General features: G+C 49.6%; 5 protein-coding genes across 5 annotated transcripts in view; all 5 read right to left on the bottom strand.

Moving 5' to 3' along the window:
* The window catches only part of LOC308611350 (spermatogenesis-associated protein 31D4-like), a gene marked incomplete at its 3' end in the record, with an annotated part of 105,658 nt that overhangs the window by 8,934 nt on the left and 79,281 nt on the right, over window positions 1-17,443 (bottom strand).
* LOC308611373 (spermatogenesis-associated protein 31D1-like) lies at window positions 128-3,631 on the bottom strand (the record flags this gene model as incomplete). The annotated part of the gene is made up of 1 exon (XM_081260181.1): window positions 128-3,631. A coding segment is annotated over one exon (3,504 nt), but the record flags the coding sequence as incomplete, so codon positions are not given.
* Window positions 4,648-8,151, bottom strand: LOC308611374 (spermatogenesis-associated protein 31D1-like; the record flags this gene model as incomplete). Its single annotated transcript, XM_081260182.1, has 1 exon — window positions 4,648-8,151. A coding segment is annotated over one exon (3,504 nt), but the record flags the coding sequence as incomplete, so codon positions are not given.
* On the bottom strand, window positions 9,168-12,671 carry LOC308611375 (spermatogenesis-associated protein 31D1-like; the record flags this gene model as incomplete). Its single annotated transcript, XM_081260183.1, has 1 exon — window positions 9,168-12,671. A coding segment is annotated over one exon (3,504 nt), but the record flags the coding sequence as incomplete, so codon positions are not given.
* Window positions 13,688-17,191, bottom strand: LOC308611377 (spermatogenesis-associated protein 31D1-like; the record flags this gene model as incomplete). Its single annotated transcript, XM_081260184.1, has 1 exon — window positions 13,688-17,191. A coding segment is annotated over one exon (3,504 nt), but the record flags the coding sequence as incomplete, so codon positions are not given.

Here is a 17,443-nt window from a genome sequence, read left to right on the forward strand (position 1 = left end):
TACCCAAAACCCATGCCCCCAACACAGTACACAGTACACAGAAAAGATACACTATTATTAGATAAATATTTATTGGGGAGAATCAATAATCTCTACAAGGAAGGAGTTATTTCTGGATGGGAAGTCTTCATCCCTGGAAATTCTGGGGCAGTGTTTTCTGTCTAGACAGTAGAGACAGATGTCTGAACACAGGGCCTTCAGCAGTGCTGAGCGCAGTGGTGGGTGCCTGGCCAGCTTGACGCCTGCGGGTGGGGCTTGGATGGGGCACAGGCTCCCTGTGGGACACTGGTGGGGGATGTTTGTGACACAGTCGCTGGTCCTTGAATGCCACAACTTTCTGGGAGTGTCTCTTCTTATCTCTGATCTGTCTTGTACTACTTGGAGGATAACTCTGGCCAGCAAAGATAGCTTCTTGATGGCAGGACTTGATATTTGTCAGTTTACAGGAGGGAGCCCTGTGGTTGAAAGGATGCCCCTGGACAGGCTCTGTCCAGACCTGCACTTGCGCCTTTTGCTGAGTTTTCCTAAACTGCACTGGGGAAGGAAGGGGCTCTTGAGAGTAGGTGACATCCATTGCATACTGACACCCCGGTTTCTCATCTAGGAACTTCCTGATGCCTGTCGCGATTTTCTGAGCTTCAGTTGTCCCAGTCAAGGCAGCTCTACTTTTAACTAGGCCTCTGTTCTGCACAGTTGATATGGGGCTGCCCTTTTCCTGGGCATCTTCTTGCCTTTTGTATTTTATCCCAGAAAAAAGCCATTGCAAGAAGTGCTTCATTCTTTTTCTGATATGGCCTTCAGGAAGAGGCTGTCCCTTCTGTGATAGGATCTGGGAAGACTTGCTCGCAAGTGTCTTCGCTAGTACCATCTCCTGAGTAGGGAAACGCTTCCTCCTAAGTTGGGATGTCCCGAACCCTTTATCCCCTCGATCAAGCTCTTCTGCCTTGGGCTCCAGAGGGCTCACTCTCTTTGCAGTTGGTGGGAAATTCTTATCCTGGCACCTCCTTAAGGCATGCTTAGGGACCCAAGGTTCCTGCTGCTGCTCCATCCTGATTCCTCTGTCCTCCAAATGGACATGCAGCACCTGGGAAGCTCCCATGTCCCCACCTGAGACACCCTGGGCATGAGTCAGTGAGGCCTCGTTAGTCAAGTTATCTGAAGCAAGGGATGTGTCAGTGGGTTGGCCTTGAGCCTGGCTATGCTCCCTGTTCTCCAGTTTAAAGTTCAACTCACTGAACAGTTGTTCTTTAAGGTCTAATGATTTAGGATCTTGGGGAACTGGTAATTTGGGTGGGGGGCTTCCAGTGGTCACGGTAGTTTCTACTTTATTCTCATTCACATTTATCATTTGGGAGCTCCCTGGCTTGCTAGTTGCCAACATGTCACTAGTTTTTAATTGAAGAGTGTCAAGCTCCTCAGCCGTGAATACCTCCCTAGACCATCTGGGCATTGAAACAGGTTCTGACTTCTCCACCTTTTTGCCCTGTTGCATTTCTCCTTTATCACTGGAACTCACACTCTTACGCTTTGGCTCATAGGCCCCAGCTTGCTTTGCAAGCAGCTTTTGGGGATATCTGTTGTCTAGTTGAGTCTGTCTATGACCTGCTTTCCCTGTGATGCAGAGGGAGACAGGCAGACGAGTCTGTCTGGCATCCTTAATTCTCTGAACACCCTCTGCCAGCCCACGGTTGACATCAGAACGTGGTTGTCTCAGGACCCTCTGTCCTCCTTTGCCCACAGGTGAGGTGGCAGGGAGAGAACGATCCAGGTCAGGGGCTGAATTTGTTGTTCCCACTTTGTCTCCATGGAGAGATGCAGAGCTTCCTCTCAAGGACTTGAAGCTCTCAGATTTGGAGTCTGCCTCAGAAATCACATTGGTTGAGGAGGGCAAGTTGGCATGAGACAAGGACTGGCATGAGGCATCTTTCAATTTAAAGATCTGTATGGATTCAAGGACCTTGCGGGAAAGGGCCCACAACATCCTCATAGGAAACCTTTTAATATGGGCTTCCAGCATCTGTTGTGGACTGGAATCAACAAAAGTCAGGTCCTGGAAGGTATTCAGGGGGTAGGCCTCACCCACTGATGAGGGCAAACTTCTCTGTTTTGTTTGGGTGTGGGATTTCACAGAAAGAAGCAATGTTTGCTTGATAGCATGCCATGAATTACGCACAGTCTCAGGGAGCCGACCCTCATGTATGTCCTCCAACTTCTTGCTCAAATGTACTTTTAGGACATTTTCAAGTTGTCTCCGACTTAGACTCTTTGCTGACACCCTTGAATTTTTCTCTGAGAGACTCACCATCTGACTGTTTAGGTCTTTCTCAGAGTCATACCCCAGATCCTTACCTGAAGAGCTCTTTGGGTCATTCAACAGGTGATCTTTTGGGCCATTCTCTAGGCTGTGTCCCAGATCTTTCCCCACATCTTCCTCTAGCTGGAACATTTCTGAGCTCCTCTCATGGAAGCTTCCAGTTTGGCTCAATCCAACATTTACATTTTTGCTGCTCTGACCCTTAAACACAGAGGTCAGTGAGACTCCATTATTGCTCTCCGACTCAGATGCCTCTGAAAAACCATTTGGAGGCAATCTCAGTGACACAGACTCGTAGATTCTGTGGGGCAGGCCCCACTCGTGCTGGATGAACCTCTTTCGAAGGTGATGCTCTAGTTTCTTCCGAAGTTCATCACTGAGAGGAAACTCCCCAGGAAGGACGGAGATTGAAACGTGGGCCTGGGGGGCCCAGTGGCGAGGAGTGTTAGGAGCTGATGGACAAAAGTCTTCCCGAGATCTTTGGACCACAGAGGGTAAACCCCACAAATTTTCCTGTTGTTTCTGCAAAATGTTCCATTCCAGCTGTTGAATTTCAGATGAGGAGGGAGACTCTGACTCCTCCTGAGGTCTGTGGAGACTTACTCCACAGATCCTAATCTGGGGTAGAAGATCAGATGGTATGCCTGGGAGTGGGGATTGAGGGTCGGCCTGGGACTGGACCTGAGTGAGAGGTAGGGGCTGAGATTGAGGCAGGGTTTGAGGCAAGGGTTCAGGCTGAATCTCAGGCAAGGACAGAGGCAGGGGATCGGGAAGCACTGGTGATTCTTGGCCTGTGGAGGCATTCGAGTTTCCATTGAAAATAAAGACTGAGGAACTGTCAGCCAAGACATGAACAGCAGAGGGCAAGGACTCGCTGTGCAGAGACGGGAGACCCCAGAAGAACTGGATAGGTTTTTGCTGTAAATGGTCCTCCAGGGTCTTAGGATATGGGGGCTGCTGATGCACATGCAGCTCCTTTGGTTTGTCTTTGCTGCTCCCAAAGGGAGGGCACACTGCCGAGTCATGCTTATCAGCAATTGACTCTGACATTTTCCATGAAGAATTTAGTTGGTAGTCTGGCCTAAGTTGTTCTGGAAAAGAATCTTTTCTCTTTTCCTTTTCCTTCCACATCAGGAAATCGCTCCTCTTTTGGATTTGTGTCTCCGGGAGTGTCGGGACATCAGGACTGAGAAATGAGAGGTTCCGAAGTTCATCACAGAGAGGAAACTCCCCAGGAAGGACGGAGATTGAAACATGGGCCTGGGGGGCCCAGTGGCGAGGAGTGTTAGGAGCTGATGGACAAAAGTCTTCTCGAGATCTTTGGACCACAGAGGGTAAACCCCACAAATTTTCCTGTTGTTTCTGCAAAATATTCCATTCCAGCTGTTGAATTTCAGATGAGGAGAGAGACTCTGACTCCTCCTGAGGTCTGTGGAGACTTACTCCACAGATCCTAATCTGGGGTAGAGGATCAGATGGTATGCCTGGGAGTGGGGATTGAGGGTCGGCCTGGGACTGGACCTGAGTGAGAGGTAGGGGCTGAGATTGAGGCAGGGTTTGAGGCAAGGGTTCAGGCTGAATCTCAGGCAAGGACAGAGGCAGGGGATCGGGAAGCACTGGTGATTCTTGGCCTGTGGAGGCATTCGAGTTTCCATTGAAAATAAAGACTGAGGAACTGTCAGCCAAGACATGAACAGCAGAGGGCAAGGACTCGCTGTGCAGAGACGGGAGACCCCAGAAGAACTGGATAGGTTTTTGTTGTAAATGGTCCTCCAGGGTCTTAGGATATGGGGGCTGCTGATGCACATGCAGCTCCTTTGGTTTGTCTTTGCTGCTCCAAAAGGGAGGGCACACTGCCGAGTCATGCTTATCAGCAATTGACTCTGACATTTTCCATAAAAGACCTATCTCCCCTACTTCTCTAAAGGATATAAAACATTCAGTGACGGGGGAGATGTGGGCTGCTATACATGTTCATTAAGGCTAAGCTAAGCGGCAGAAGACAAAGCCCACCTCCTCAAATTTCATCAGGGAGGAAATGGGCTTTGGGGCGGGGCGGGGGTGGGGTGGCGGGGGTGGAAGGGGCACAATATCTATTTCTCAGCAAGAACTCCAGAGGACTGGTCACCTTTTAGCCAAAGCCAAAGGAAGCAATCAGTAAGAGCTGAACTATCTCCTTCCTTTCCCTTACACATAAGCCCTGAGTTACCCAAAACCCATGCCCCCAACACAGTACACAGTACACAGAAAAGATACACTATTATTAGATAAATATTTATTGGGGAGAATCAATAATCTCTACAAGGAAGGAGTTATTTCTGGATGGGAAGTCTTCATCCCTGGAAATTCTGGGGCAGTGTTTTCTGTCTAGACAGTAGAGACAGATGTCTGAACACAGGGCCTTCAGCAGTGCTGAGCGCAGTGGTGGGTGCCTGGCCAGCTTGACGCCTGCGGGTGGGGCTTGGATGGGGCACAGGCTCCCTGTGGGACACTGGTGGGGGATGTTTGTGACACAGTCGCTGGTCCTTGAATGCCACAACTTTCTGGGAGTGTCTCTTCTTATCTCTGATCTGTCTTGTACTACTTGGAGGATAACTCTGGCCAGCAAAGATAGCTTCTTGATGGCAGGACTTGATATTTGTCAGTTTACAGGAGGGAGCCCTGTGGTTGAAAGGATGCCCCTGGACAGGCTCTGTCCAGACCTGCACTTGCGCCTTTTGCTGAGTTTTCCTAAACTGCACTGGGGAAGGAAGGGGCTCTTGAGAGTAGGTGACATCCATTGCATACTGACACCCCGGTTTCTCATCTAGGAACTTCCTGATGCCTGTCGCGATTTTCTGAGCTTCAGTTGTCCCAGTCAAGGCAGCTCTACTTTTAACTAGGCCTCTGTTCTGCACAGTTGATATGGGGCTGCCCTTTTCCTGGGCATCTTCTTGCCTTTTGTATTTTATCCCAGAAAAAAGCCATTGCAAGAAGTGCTTCATTCTTTTTCTGATATGGCCTTCAGGAAGAGGCTGTCCCTTCTGTGATAGGATCTGGGAAGACTTGCTCGCAAGTGTCTTCGCTAGTACCATCTCCTGAGTAGGGAAACGCTTCCTCCTAAGTTGGGATGTCCCGAACCCTTTATCCCCTCGATCAAGCTCTTCTGCCTTGGGCTCCAGAGGGCTCACTCTCTTTGCAGTTGGTGGGAAATTCTTATCCTGGCACCTCCTTAAGGCATGCTTAGGGACCCAAGGTTCCTGCTGCTGCTCCATCCTGATTCCTCTGTCCTCCAAATGGACATGCAGCACCTGGGAAGCTCCCATGTCCCCACCTGAGACACCCTGGGCATGAGTCAGTGAGGCCTCGTTAGTCAAGTTATCTGAAGCAAGGGATGTGTCAGTGGGTTGGCCTTGAGCCTGGCTATGCTCCCTGTTCTCCAGTTTAAAGTTCAACTCACTGAACAGTTGTTCTTTAAGGTCTAATGATTTAGGATCTTGGGGAACTGGTAATTTGGGTGGGGGGCTTCCAGTGGTCACGGTAGTTTCTACTTTATTCTCATTCACATTTATCATTTGGGAGCTCCCTGGCTTGCTAGTTGCCAACATGTCACTAGTTTTTAATTGAAGAGTGTCAAGCTCCTCAGCCGTGAATACCTCCCTAGACCATCTGGGCATTGAAACAGGTTCTGACTTCTCCACCTTTTTGCCCTGTTGCATTTCTCCTTTATCACTGGAACTCACACTCTTACGCTTTGGCTCATAGGCCCCAGCTTGCTTTGCAAGCAGCTTTTGGGGATATCTGTTGTCTAGTTGAGTCTGTCTATGACCTGCTTTCCCTGTGATGCAGAGGGAGACAGGCAGACGAGTCTGTCTGGCATCCTTAATTCTCTGAACACCCTCTGCCAGCCCACGGTTGACATCAGAACGTGGTTGTCTCAGGACCCTCTGTCCTCCTTTGCCCACAGGTGAGGTGGCAGGGAGAGAACGATCCAGGTCAGGGGCTGAATTTGTTGTTCCCACTTTGTCTCCATGGAGAGATGCAGAGCTTCCTCTCAAGGACTTGAAGCTCTCAGATTTGGAGTCTGCCTCAGAAATCACATTGGTTGAGGAGGGCAAGTTGGCATGAGACAAGGACTGGCATGAGGCATCTTTCAATTTAAAGATCTGTATGGATTCAAGGACCTTGCGGGAAAGGGCCCACAACATCCTCATAGGAAACCTTTTAATATGGGCTTCCAGCATCTGTTGTGGACTGGAATCAACAAAAGTCAGGTCCTGGAAGGTATTCAGGGGGTAGGCCTCACCCACTGATGAGGGCAAACTTCTCTGTTTTGTTTGGGTGTGGGATTTCACAGAAAGAAGCAATGTTTGCTTGATAGCATGCCATGAATTACGCACAGTCTCAGGGAGCCGACCCTCATGTATGTCCTCCAACTTCTTGCTCAAATGTACTTTTAGGACATTTTCAAGTTGTCTCCGACTTAGACTCTTTGCTGACACCCTTGAATTTTTCTCTGAGAGACTCACCATCTGACTGTTTAGGTCTTTCTCAGAGTCATACCCCAGATCCTTACCTGAAGAGCTCTTTGGGTCATTCAACAGGTGATCTTTTGGGCCATTCTCTAGGCTGTGTCCCAGATCTTTCCCCACATCTTCCTCTAGCTGGAACATTTCTGAGCTCCTCTCATGGAAGCTTCCAGTTTGGCTCAATCCAACATTTACATTTTTGCTGCTCTGACCCTTAAACACAGAGGTCAGTGAGACTCCATTATTGCTCTCCGACTCAGATGCCTCTGAAAAACCATTTGGAGGCAATCTCAGTGACACAGACTCGTAGATTCTGTGGGGCAGGCCCCACTCGTGCTGGATGAACCTCTTTCGAAGGTGATGCTCTAGTTTCTTCCGAAGTTCATCACTGAGAGGAAACTCCCCAGGAAGGACGGAGATTGAAACGTGGGCCTGGGGGGCCCAGTGGCGAGGAGTGTTAGGAGCTGATGGACAAAAGTCTTCCCGAGATCTTTGGACCACAGAGGGTAAACCCCACAAATTTTCCTGTTGTTTCTGCAAAATGTTCCATTCCAGCTGTTGAATTTCAGATGAGGAGGGAGACTCTGACTCCTCCTGAGGTCTGTGGAGACTTACTCCACAGATCCTAATCTGGGGTAGAAGATCAGATGGTATGCCTGGGAGTGGGGATTGAGGGTCGGCCTGGGACTGGACCTGAGTGAGAGGTAGGGGCTGAGATTGAGGCAGGGTTTGAGGCAAGGGTTCAGGCTGAATCTCAGGCAAGGACAGAGGCAGGGGATCGGGAAGCACTGGTGATTCTTGGCCTGTGGAGGCATTCGAGTTTCCATTGAAAATAAAGACTGAGGAACTGTCAGCCAAGACATGAACAGCAGAGGGCAAGGACTCGCTGTGCAGAGACGGGAGACCCCAGAAGAACTGGATAGGTTTTTGCTGTAAATGGTCCTCCAGGGTCTTAGGATATGGGGGCTGCTGATGCACATGCAGCTCCTTTGGTTTGTCTTTGCTGCTCCCAAAGGGAGGGCACACTGCCGAGTCATGCTTATCAGCAATTGACTCTGACATTTTCCATGAAGAATTTAGTTGGTAGTCTGGCCTAAGTTGTTCTGGAAAAGAATCTTTTCTCTTTTCCTTTTCCTTCCACATCAGGAAATCGCTCCTCTTTTGGATTTGTGTCTCCGGGAGTGTCGGGACATCAGGACTGAGAAATGAGAGGTTCCGAAGTTCATCACAGAGAGGAAACTCCCCAGGAAGGACGGAGATTGAAACATGGGCCTGGGGGGCCCAGTGGCGAGGAGTGTTAGGAGCTGATGGACAAAAGTCTTCTCGAGATCTTTGGACCACAGAGGGTAAACCCCACAAATTTTCCTGTTGTTTCTGCAAAATATTCCATTCCAGCTGTTGAATTTCAGATGAGGAGAGAGACTCTGACTCCTCCTGAGGTCTGTGGAGACTTACTCCACAGATCCTAATCTGGGGTAGAGGATCAGATGGTATGCCTGGGAGTGGGGATTGAGGGTCGGCCTGGGACTGGACCTGAGTGAGAGGTAGGGGCTGAGATTGAGGCAGGGTTTGAGGCAAGGGTTCAGGCTGAATCTCAGGCAAGGACAGAGGCAGGGGATCGGGAAGCACTGGTGATTCTTGGCCTGTGGAGGCATTCGAGTTTCCATTGAAAATAAAGACTGAGGAACTGTCAGCCAAGACATGAACAGCAGAGGGCAAGGACTCGCTGTGCAGAGACGGGAGACCCCAGAAGAACTGGATAGGTTTTTGTTGTAAATGGTCCTCCAGGGTCTTAGGATATGGGGGCTGCTGATGCACATGCAGCTCCTTTGGTTTGTCTTTGCTGCTCCAAAAGGGAGGGCACACTGCCGAGTCATGCTTATCAGCAATTGACTCTGACATTTTCCATAAAAGACCTATCTCCCCTACTTCTCTAAAGGATATAAAACATTCAGTGACGGGGGAGATGTGGGCTGCTATACATGTTCATTAAGGCTAAGCTAAGCGGCAGAAGACAAAGCCCACCTCCTCAAATTTCATCAGGGAGGAAATGGGCTTTGGGGCGGGGCGGGGGTGGGGTGGCGGGGGTGGAAGGGGCACAATATCTATTTCTCAGCAAGAACTCCAGAGGACTGGTCACCTTTTAGCCAAAGCCAAAGGAAGCAATCAGTAAGAGCTGAACTATCTCCTTCCTTTCCCTTACACATAAGCCCTGAGTTACCCAAAACCCATGCCCCCAACACAGTACACAGTACACAGAAAAGATACACTATTATTAGATAAATATTTATTGGGGAGAATCAATAATCTCTACAAGGAAGGAGTTATTTCTGGATGGGAAGTCTTCATCCCTGGAAATTCTGGGGCAGTGTTTTCTGTCTAGACAGTAGAGACAGATGTCTGAACACAGGGCCTTCAGCAGTGCTGAGCGCAGTGGTGGGTGCCTGGCCAGCTTGACGCCTGCGGGTGGGGCTTGGATGGGGCACAGGCTCCCTGTGGGACACTGGTGGGGGATGTTTGTGACACAGTCGCTGGTCCTTGAATGCCACAACTTTCTGGGAGTGTCTCTTCTTATCTCTGATCTGTCTTGTACTACTTGGAGGATAACTCTGGCCAGCAAAGATAGCTTCTTGATGGCAGGACTTGATATTTGTCAGTTTACAGGAGGGAGCCCTGTGGTTGAAAGGATGCCCCTGGACAGGCTCTGTCCAGACCTGCACTTGCGCCTTTTGCTGAGTTTTCCTAAACTGCACTGGGGAAGGAAGGGGCTCTTGAGAGTAGGTGACATCCATTGCATACTGACACCCCGGTTTCTCATCTAGGAACTTCCTGATGCCTGTCGCGATTTTCTGAGCTTCAGTTGTCCCAGTCAAGGCAGCTCTACTTTTAACTAGGCCTCTGTTCTGCACAGTTGATATGGGGCTGCCCTTTTCCTGGGCATCTTCTTGCCTTTTGTATTTTATCCCAGAAAAAAGCCATTGCAAGAAGTGCTTCATTCTTTTTCTGATATGGCCTTCAGGAAGAGGCTGTCCCTTCTGTGATAGCATCTGGGAAGACTTGCTCGCAAGTGTCTTCTCTAGTTCCATCTCCTGAGTAGGGAAACGCTTCCTCCTAAGTTGGGATGTCCCGAACCCTTTATCCCCTCGATCAAGCTCTTCTGCCTTGGGCTCCAGAGGGCTCACTCTCTTTGCAGTTGGTGGGAAATTCTTATCCTGGCACCTCCTTAAGGCATGCTTAGGGACCCAAGGTTCCTGCTGCTGCTCCATCCTGATTCCTCTGTCCTCCAAATGGACATGCAGCACCTGGGAAGCTCCCATGTCCCCACCTGAGACACCCTGGGCATGAGTCAGTGAGGCCTCGTTAGTCAAGTTATCTGAAGCAAGGGATGTGTCAGTGGGTTGGCCTTGAGCCTGGCTATGCTCCCTGTTCTCCAGTTTAAAGTTCAACTCACTGAACAGTTGTTCTTTAAGGTCTAATGATTTAGGATCTTGGGGAACTGGTAATTTGGGTGGGGGGCTTCCAGTGGTCACGGTAGTTTCTACTTTATTCTCATTCACATTTATCATTTGGGAGCTCCCTGGCTTGCTAGTTGCCAACATGTCACTAGTTTTTAATTGAAGAGTGTCAAGCTCCTCAGCCGTGAATACCTCCCTAGACCATCTGGGCATTGAAACAGGTTCTGACTTCTCCACCTTTTTGCCCTGTTGCATTTCTCCTTTATCACTGGAACTCACACTCTTACGCTTTGGCTCATAGGGCCCAGCTTGCTTTGCAAGCAGCTTTTGGGGATATCTGTTGTCTAGTTGAGTCTGTCTATGACCTGCTTTCCCTGTGATGCAGAGGGAGACAGGCAGACGAGTCTGTCTGGCATCCTTAATTCTCTGAACACCCTCTGCCAGCCCACGGTTGACATCAGAACGTGGTTGTCTCAGGACCCTCTGTCCTCCTTTGCCCACAGGTGAGGTGGCAGGGAGAGAACGATCCAGGTCAGGGGCTGAATTTGTTGTTCCCACTTTGTCTCCATGGAGAGATGCAGAGCTTCCTCTCAAGGACTTGAAGCTCTCAGATTTGGAGTCTGCCTCAGAAATCACATTGGTTGAGGAGGGCAAGTTGGCATGAGACAAGGACTGGCATGAGGCATCTTTCAATTTAAAGATCTGTATGGATTCAAGGACCTTGCGGGGAAGGGCCCACAACATCCTCATAGGAAACCTTTTAATATGGGCTTCCAGCATCTGTTGTGGGCTGGAATCAACAAAAGTCAGGTCCTGGAAGGTATTCAGGGGGTAGGCCTCACCCACTGATGAGGGCAAACTTCTCTGTTTTGTTTGGGTGTGGGATTTCACAGAAAGAAGCAATGTTTGCTTGATAGCATGCCATGAATTACGCACAGTCTCAGGGAGCCGACCCTCATGTATGTCCTCCAACTTCTTGCTCAAATGTACTTTTAGGACATTTTCAAGTTGTCTCCGACTTAGACTCTTTGCTGACACCCTTGAATTTTTCTCTGAGAGACTCACCATCTGACTGTTTAGGTCTTTCTCAGAGTCATACCCCAGATCCTTACCTGAAGAGCTCTTTGGGTCATTCAACAGGAGATCTTTTGGGCCATTCTCTAGGCTGTGTCCCAGATCTTTCCCCACATCTTCCTCTAGCTGGAACATTTCTGAGCTCCTCTCATGGAAGCTTCCAGTTTGGCTCAATCCAACATTTACATTTTTGCTGCTCTGACCCTTAAACACAGAGGTCAGTGAGACTCCATTATTGCTCTCCGACTCAGATGCCTCTGAAAAACCATTTGGAGGCAATCTCAGTGACACAGACTCGTAGATTCTGTGGGGCAGGCCCCACTCGTGCTGGATGAACCTCTTTCGAAGGTGATGCTCTAGTTTCTTCCGAAGTTCATCACTGAGAGGAAACTCCCCAGGAAGGACGGAGATTGAAACGTGGGCCTGGGGGGCCCAGTGGCGAGGAGTGTTAGGAGCTGATGGACAAAAGTCTTCCCGAGATCTTTGGACCACAGAGGGTAAACCCCACAAATTTTCCTGTTGTTTCTGCAAAATGTTCCATTCCAGCTGTTGAATTTCAGATGAGGAGGGAGACTCTGACTCCTCCTGAGGTCTGTGGAGACTTACTCCACAGATCCTAATCTGGGGTAGAAGATCAGATGGTATGCCTGGGAGTGGGGATTGAGGGTCGGCCTGGGACTGGACCTGAGTGAGAGGTAGGGGCTGAGATTGAGGCAGGGTTTGAGGCAAGGGTTCAGGCTGAATCTCAGGCAAGGACAGAGGCAGGGGATCGGGAAGCACTGGTGATTCTTGGCCTGTGGAGGCATTCGAGTTTCCATTGAAAATAAAGACTGAGGAACTGTCAGCCAAGACATGAACAGCAGAGGGCAAGGACTCGCTGTGCAGAGACGGGAGACCCCAGAAGAACTGGATAGGTTTTTGCTGTAAATGGTCCTCCAGGGTCTTAGGATATGGGGGCTGCTGATGCACATGCAGCTCCTTTGGTTTGTCTTTGCTGCTCCCAAAGGGAGGGCACACTGCCGAGTCATGCTTATCAGCAATTGACTCTGACATTTTCCATGAAGAATTTAGTTGGTAGTCTGGCCTAAGTTGTTCTGGAAAAGAATCTTTTCTCTTTTCCTTTTCCTTCCACATCAGGAAATCGCTCCTCTTTTGGATTTGTGTCTCCGGGAGTGTCGGGACATCAGGACTGAGAAATGAGAGGTTCCGAAGTTCATCACAGAGAGGAAACTCCCCAGGAAGGACGGAGATTGAAACATGGGCCTGGGGGGCCCAGTGGCGAGGAGTGTTAGGAGCTGATGGACAAAAGTCTTCTCGAGATCTTTGGACCACAGAGGGTAAACCCCACAAATTTTCCTGTTGTTTCTGCAAAATATTCCATTCCAGCTGTTGAATTTCAGATGAGGAGAGAGACTCTGACTCCTCCTGAGGTCTGTGGAGACTTACTCCACAGATCCTAATCTGGGGTAGAGGATCAGATGGTATGCCTGGGAGTGGGGATTGAGGGTCGGCCTGGGACTGGACCTGAGTGAGAGGTAGGGGCTGAGATTGAGGCAGGGTTTGAGGCAAGGGTTCAGGCTGAATCTCAGGCAAGGACAGAGGCAGGGGATCGGGAAGCACTGGTGATTCTTGGCCTGTGGAGGCATTCGAGTTTCCATTGAAAATAAAGACTGAGGAACTGTCAGCCAAGACATGAACAGCAGAGGGCAAGGACTCGCTGTGCAGAGACGGGAGACCCCAGAAGAACTGGATAGGTTTTTGTTGTAAATGGTCCTCCAGGGTCTTAGGATATGGGGGCTGCTGATGCACATGCAGCTCCTTTGGTTTGTCTTTGCTGCTCCAAAAGGGAGGGCACACTGCCGAGTCATGCTTATCAGCAATTGACTCTGACATTTTCCATAAAAGACCTATCTCCCCTACTTCTCTAAAGGATATAAAACATTCAGTGACGGGGGAGATGTGGGCTGCTATACATGTTCATTAAGGCTAAGCTAAGCGGCAGAAGACAAAGCCCACCTCCTCAAATTTCATCAGGGAGGAAATGGGCTTTGGGTCGGGGCGGGGGTGGGGTGGCGGGGGTGGAAGGGGCACAATATCTATTTCTCAGCAAGAACTCCAGAGGACTGGTCACCTTTTAGCCAAAGCCAAAGGAAGCAATCAGTAAGAGCTGAACTATCTCCTTCCTTTCGCTTACACATAAGCCCTGAGTTACCCAAAACCCATGCCCCCAACACAGTACACAGTACACAGAAAAGATACACTATTATTAGATAAATATTTATTGGGGAGAATCAATAATCTCTACAAGGAAGGAGTTATTTCTGGATGGGAAGTCTTCATCCCTGGAAATTCTGGGGCAGTGTTTTCTGTCTAGACAGTAGAGACAGATGTCTGAACACAGGGCCTTCAGCAGTGCTGAGCGCAGTGGTGGGTGCCTGGCCAGCTTGACGCCTGTGGGTGGGGCTTGGATGGGGCACAGGCTCCCTGTGGGACACTGGTGGGGGATGTTTGTGACACAGTCGCTGGTCCTTGAATGCCACAACTTTCTGGGAGTGTCTCTTCTTATCTCTGATCTGTCTTGTACTACTTGGAGGATAACTCTGGCCAGCAAAGATAGCTTCTTGATGGCAGGACTTGATATTTGTCAGTTTACAGGAGGGAGCCCTGTGGTTGAAAGGATGCCCCTGGACAGGCTCTGTCCAGACCTGCACTTGCGCCTTTTGCTGAGTTTTCCTAAACTGCACTGGGGAAGGAAGGGGCTCTTGAGAGTAGGTGACATCCATTGCATACTGACACCCCGGTTTCTCATCTAGGAACTTCCTGATGCCTGTCGCGATTTTCTGAGCTTCAGTTGTCCCAGTCAAGGCAGCTCTACTTTTAACTAGGCCTCTGTTCTGCACAGTTGATATGGGGCTGCCCTTTTCCTGGGCATCTTCTTGCCTTTTGTATTTTATCCCAGAAAAAAGCCATTGCAAGAAGTGCTTCATTCTTTTTCTGATATGGCCTTCAGGAAGAGGCTGTCCCTTCTGTGATAGCATCTGGGAAGACTTGCTCGCAAGTGTCTTCTCTAGTTCCATCTCCTGAGTAGGGAAACGCTTCCTCCTAAGTTGGGATGTCCCGAACCCTTTATCCCCTCGATCAAGCTCTTCTGCCTTGGGCTCCAGAGGGCTCACTCTCTTTGCAGTTGGTGGGAAATTCTTATCCTGGCACCTCCTTAAGGCATGCTTAGGGACCCAAGGTTCCTGCTGCTGCTCCATCCTGATTCCTCTGTCCTCCAAATGGACATGCAGCACCTGGGAAGCTCCCATGTCCCCACCTGAGACACCCTGGGCATGAGTCAGTGAGGCCTCGTTAGTCAAGTTATCTGAAGCAAGGGATGTGTCAGTGGGTTGGCCTTGAGCCTGGCTATGCTCCCTGTTCTCCAGTTTAAAGTTCAACTCACTGAACAGTTGTTCTTTAAGGTCTAATGATTTAGGATCTTGGGGAACTGGTAATTTGGGTGGGGGGCTTCCAGTGGTCACGGTAGTTTCTACTTTATTCTCATTCACATTTATCATTTGGGAGCTCCCTGGCTTGCTAGTTGCCAACATGTCACTAGTTTTTAATTGAAGAGTGTCAAGCTCCTCAGCCGTGAATACCTCCCTAGACCATCTGGGCATTGAAACAGGTTCTGACTTCTCCACCTTTTTGCCCTGTTGCATTTCTCCTTTATCACTGGAACTCACACTCTTACGCTTTGGCTCATAGGGCCCAGCTTGCTTTGCAAGCAGCTTTTGGGGATATCTGTTGGCTAGTTGAGTCTGTCTATGACCTGCTTTCCCTGTGATGCAGAGGGAGACAGGCAGACGAGTCTGTCTGGCATCCTTAATTCTCTGAACACCCTCTGCCAGCCCACGGTTGACATCAGAACGTGGTTGTCTCAGGACCCTCTGTCCTCCTTTGCCCACAGGTGAGGTGGCAGGGAGAGAACGATCCAGGTCAGGGGCTGAATTTGTTGTTCCCACTTTGTCTCCATGGAGAGATGCAGAGCTTCCTCTCAAGGACTTGAAGCTCTCAGATTTGGAGTCTGCCTCAGAAATCACATTGGTTGAGGAGGGCAAGTTGGCATGAGACAAGGACTGGCATGAGGCATCTTTCAATTTAAAGATCTGTATGGATTCAAGGACCTTGCGGGGAAGGGCCCACAACATCCTCATAGGAAACCTTTTAATATGGGCTTCCAGCATCTGTTGTGGGCTGGAATCAACAAAAGTCAGGTCCTGGAAGGTATTCAGGGGGTAGGCCTCACCCACTGATGAGGGCAAACTTCTCTGTTTTGTTTGGGTGTGGGATTTCACAGAAAGAAGCAATGTTTGCTTGATAGCATGCCATGAATTACGCACAGTCTCAGGGAGCCGACCCTCATGTATGTCCTCCAACTTCTTGCTCAAATGTACTTTTAGGACATTTTCAAGTTGTCTCCGACTTAGACTCTTTGCTGACACCCTTGAATTTTTCTCTGAGAGACTCACCATCTGACTGTTTAGGTCTTTCTCAGAGTCATACCCCAGATCCTTACCTGAAGAGCTCTTTGGGTCATTCAACAGGTGATCTTTTGGGCCATTCTCTAGGCTGTGTCCCAGATCTTTCCCCACATCTTCCTCTAGCTGGAACATTTCTGAGCTCCTCTCATGGAAGCTTCCAGTTTGGCTCAATCCAACATTTACATTTCTGCTGCTCTGACCCTTAAACACAGAGGTCAGTGAGACTCCATTATTGCTCTCCGACTCAGATGCCTCTGAAAAACCATTTGGAGGCAATCTCAGTGACACAGACTCGTAGATTCTGTGGGGCAGGCCCCACTCGTGCTGGATGAACCTCTTTCGAAGGTGATGCTCTAGTTTCTTCCGAAGTTCATCACTGAGAGGAAACTCCCCAGGAAGGACGGAGATTGAAACGTGGGCCTGGGGGGCCCAGTGGCGAGGAGTGTTAGGAGCTGATGGACAAAAGTCTTCCCGAGATCTTTGGACCACAGAGGGTAAACCCCACAAATTTTCCTGTTGTTTCTGCAAAATGTTCCATTCCAGCTGTTGAATTTCAGATGAGGAGGGAGACTCTGACTCCTCCTGAGGTCTGTGGAGACTTACTCCACAGATCCTAATCTGGGGTAGAAGATCAGATGGTATGCCTGGGAGTGGGGATTGAGGGTCGGCCTGGGACTGGACCTGAGTGAGAGGTAGGGGCTGAGATTGAGGCAGGGTTTGAGGCAAGGGTTCAGGCTGAATCTCAGGCAAGGACAGAGGCAGGGGATCGGGAAGCACTGGTGATTCTTGGCCTGTGGAGGCATTCGAGTTTCCATTGAAAATAAAGACTGAGGAACTGTCAGCCAAGACATGAACAGCAGAGGGCAAGGACTCGCTGTGCAGAGACGGGAGACCCCAGAAGAACTGGATAGGTTTTTGCTGTAAATGGTCCTCCAGGGTCTTAGGATATGGGGGCTGCTGATGCACATGCAGCTCCTTTGGTTTGTCTTTGCTGCTCCCAAAGGGAGGGCACACTGCCGAGTCATGCTTATCAGCAATTGACTCTGACATTTTCCATGAAGAATTTAGTTGGTAGTCTGGCCTAAGTTGTTCTGGAAAAGAATCTTTTCTCTTTTCCTTTTCCTTCCACATCAGGAAATCGCTCCTCTTTTGGATTTGTGTCTCCGGGAGTGTCGGGACATCAGGACTGAGAAATGAGAGGTTCCGAAGTTCATCACAGAGAGGAAACTCCCCAGGAAGGACGGAGATTGAAACATGGGCCTGGGGGGCCCAGTGGCGAGGAGTGTTAGGAGCTGATGGACAAAAGTCTTCTCGAGATCTTTGGACCACAGAGGGTAAACCCCACAAATTTTCCTGTTGTTTCTGCAAAATATTCCATTCCAGCTGTTGAATTTCAGATGAGGAGAGAGACTCTGACTCCTCCTGAGGTCTGTGGAGACTTACTCCACAGATCCTAATCTGGGGTAGAAGATCAGATGGTATGCCTGGGAGTGGGGATTGAGGGTCGGCCTGGGACTGGACCTGAGTGAGAGGTAGGGGCTGAGATTGAGGCAGGGTTTAAGGCAAGGG

This window comes from Mesoplodon bidens (assembly GCF_964165515.1).
Source record: "Mesoplodon bidens genome assembly, contig: HAP1_SCAFFOLD_72, whole genome shotgun sequence".
In the NCBI taxonomy this organism is placed as follows: domain Eukaryota; kingdom Metazoa; phylum Chordata; class Mammalia; order Artiodactyla; family Ziphiidae; genus Mesoplodon; species Mesoplodon bidens.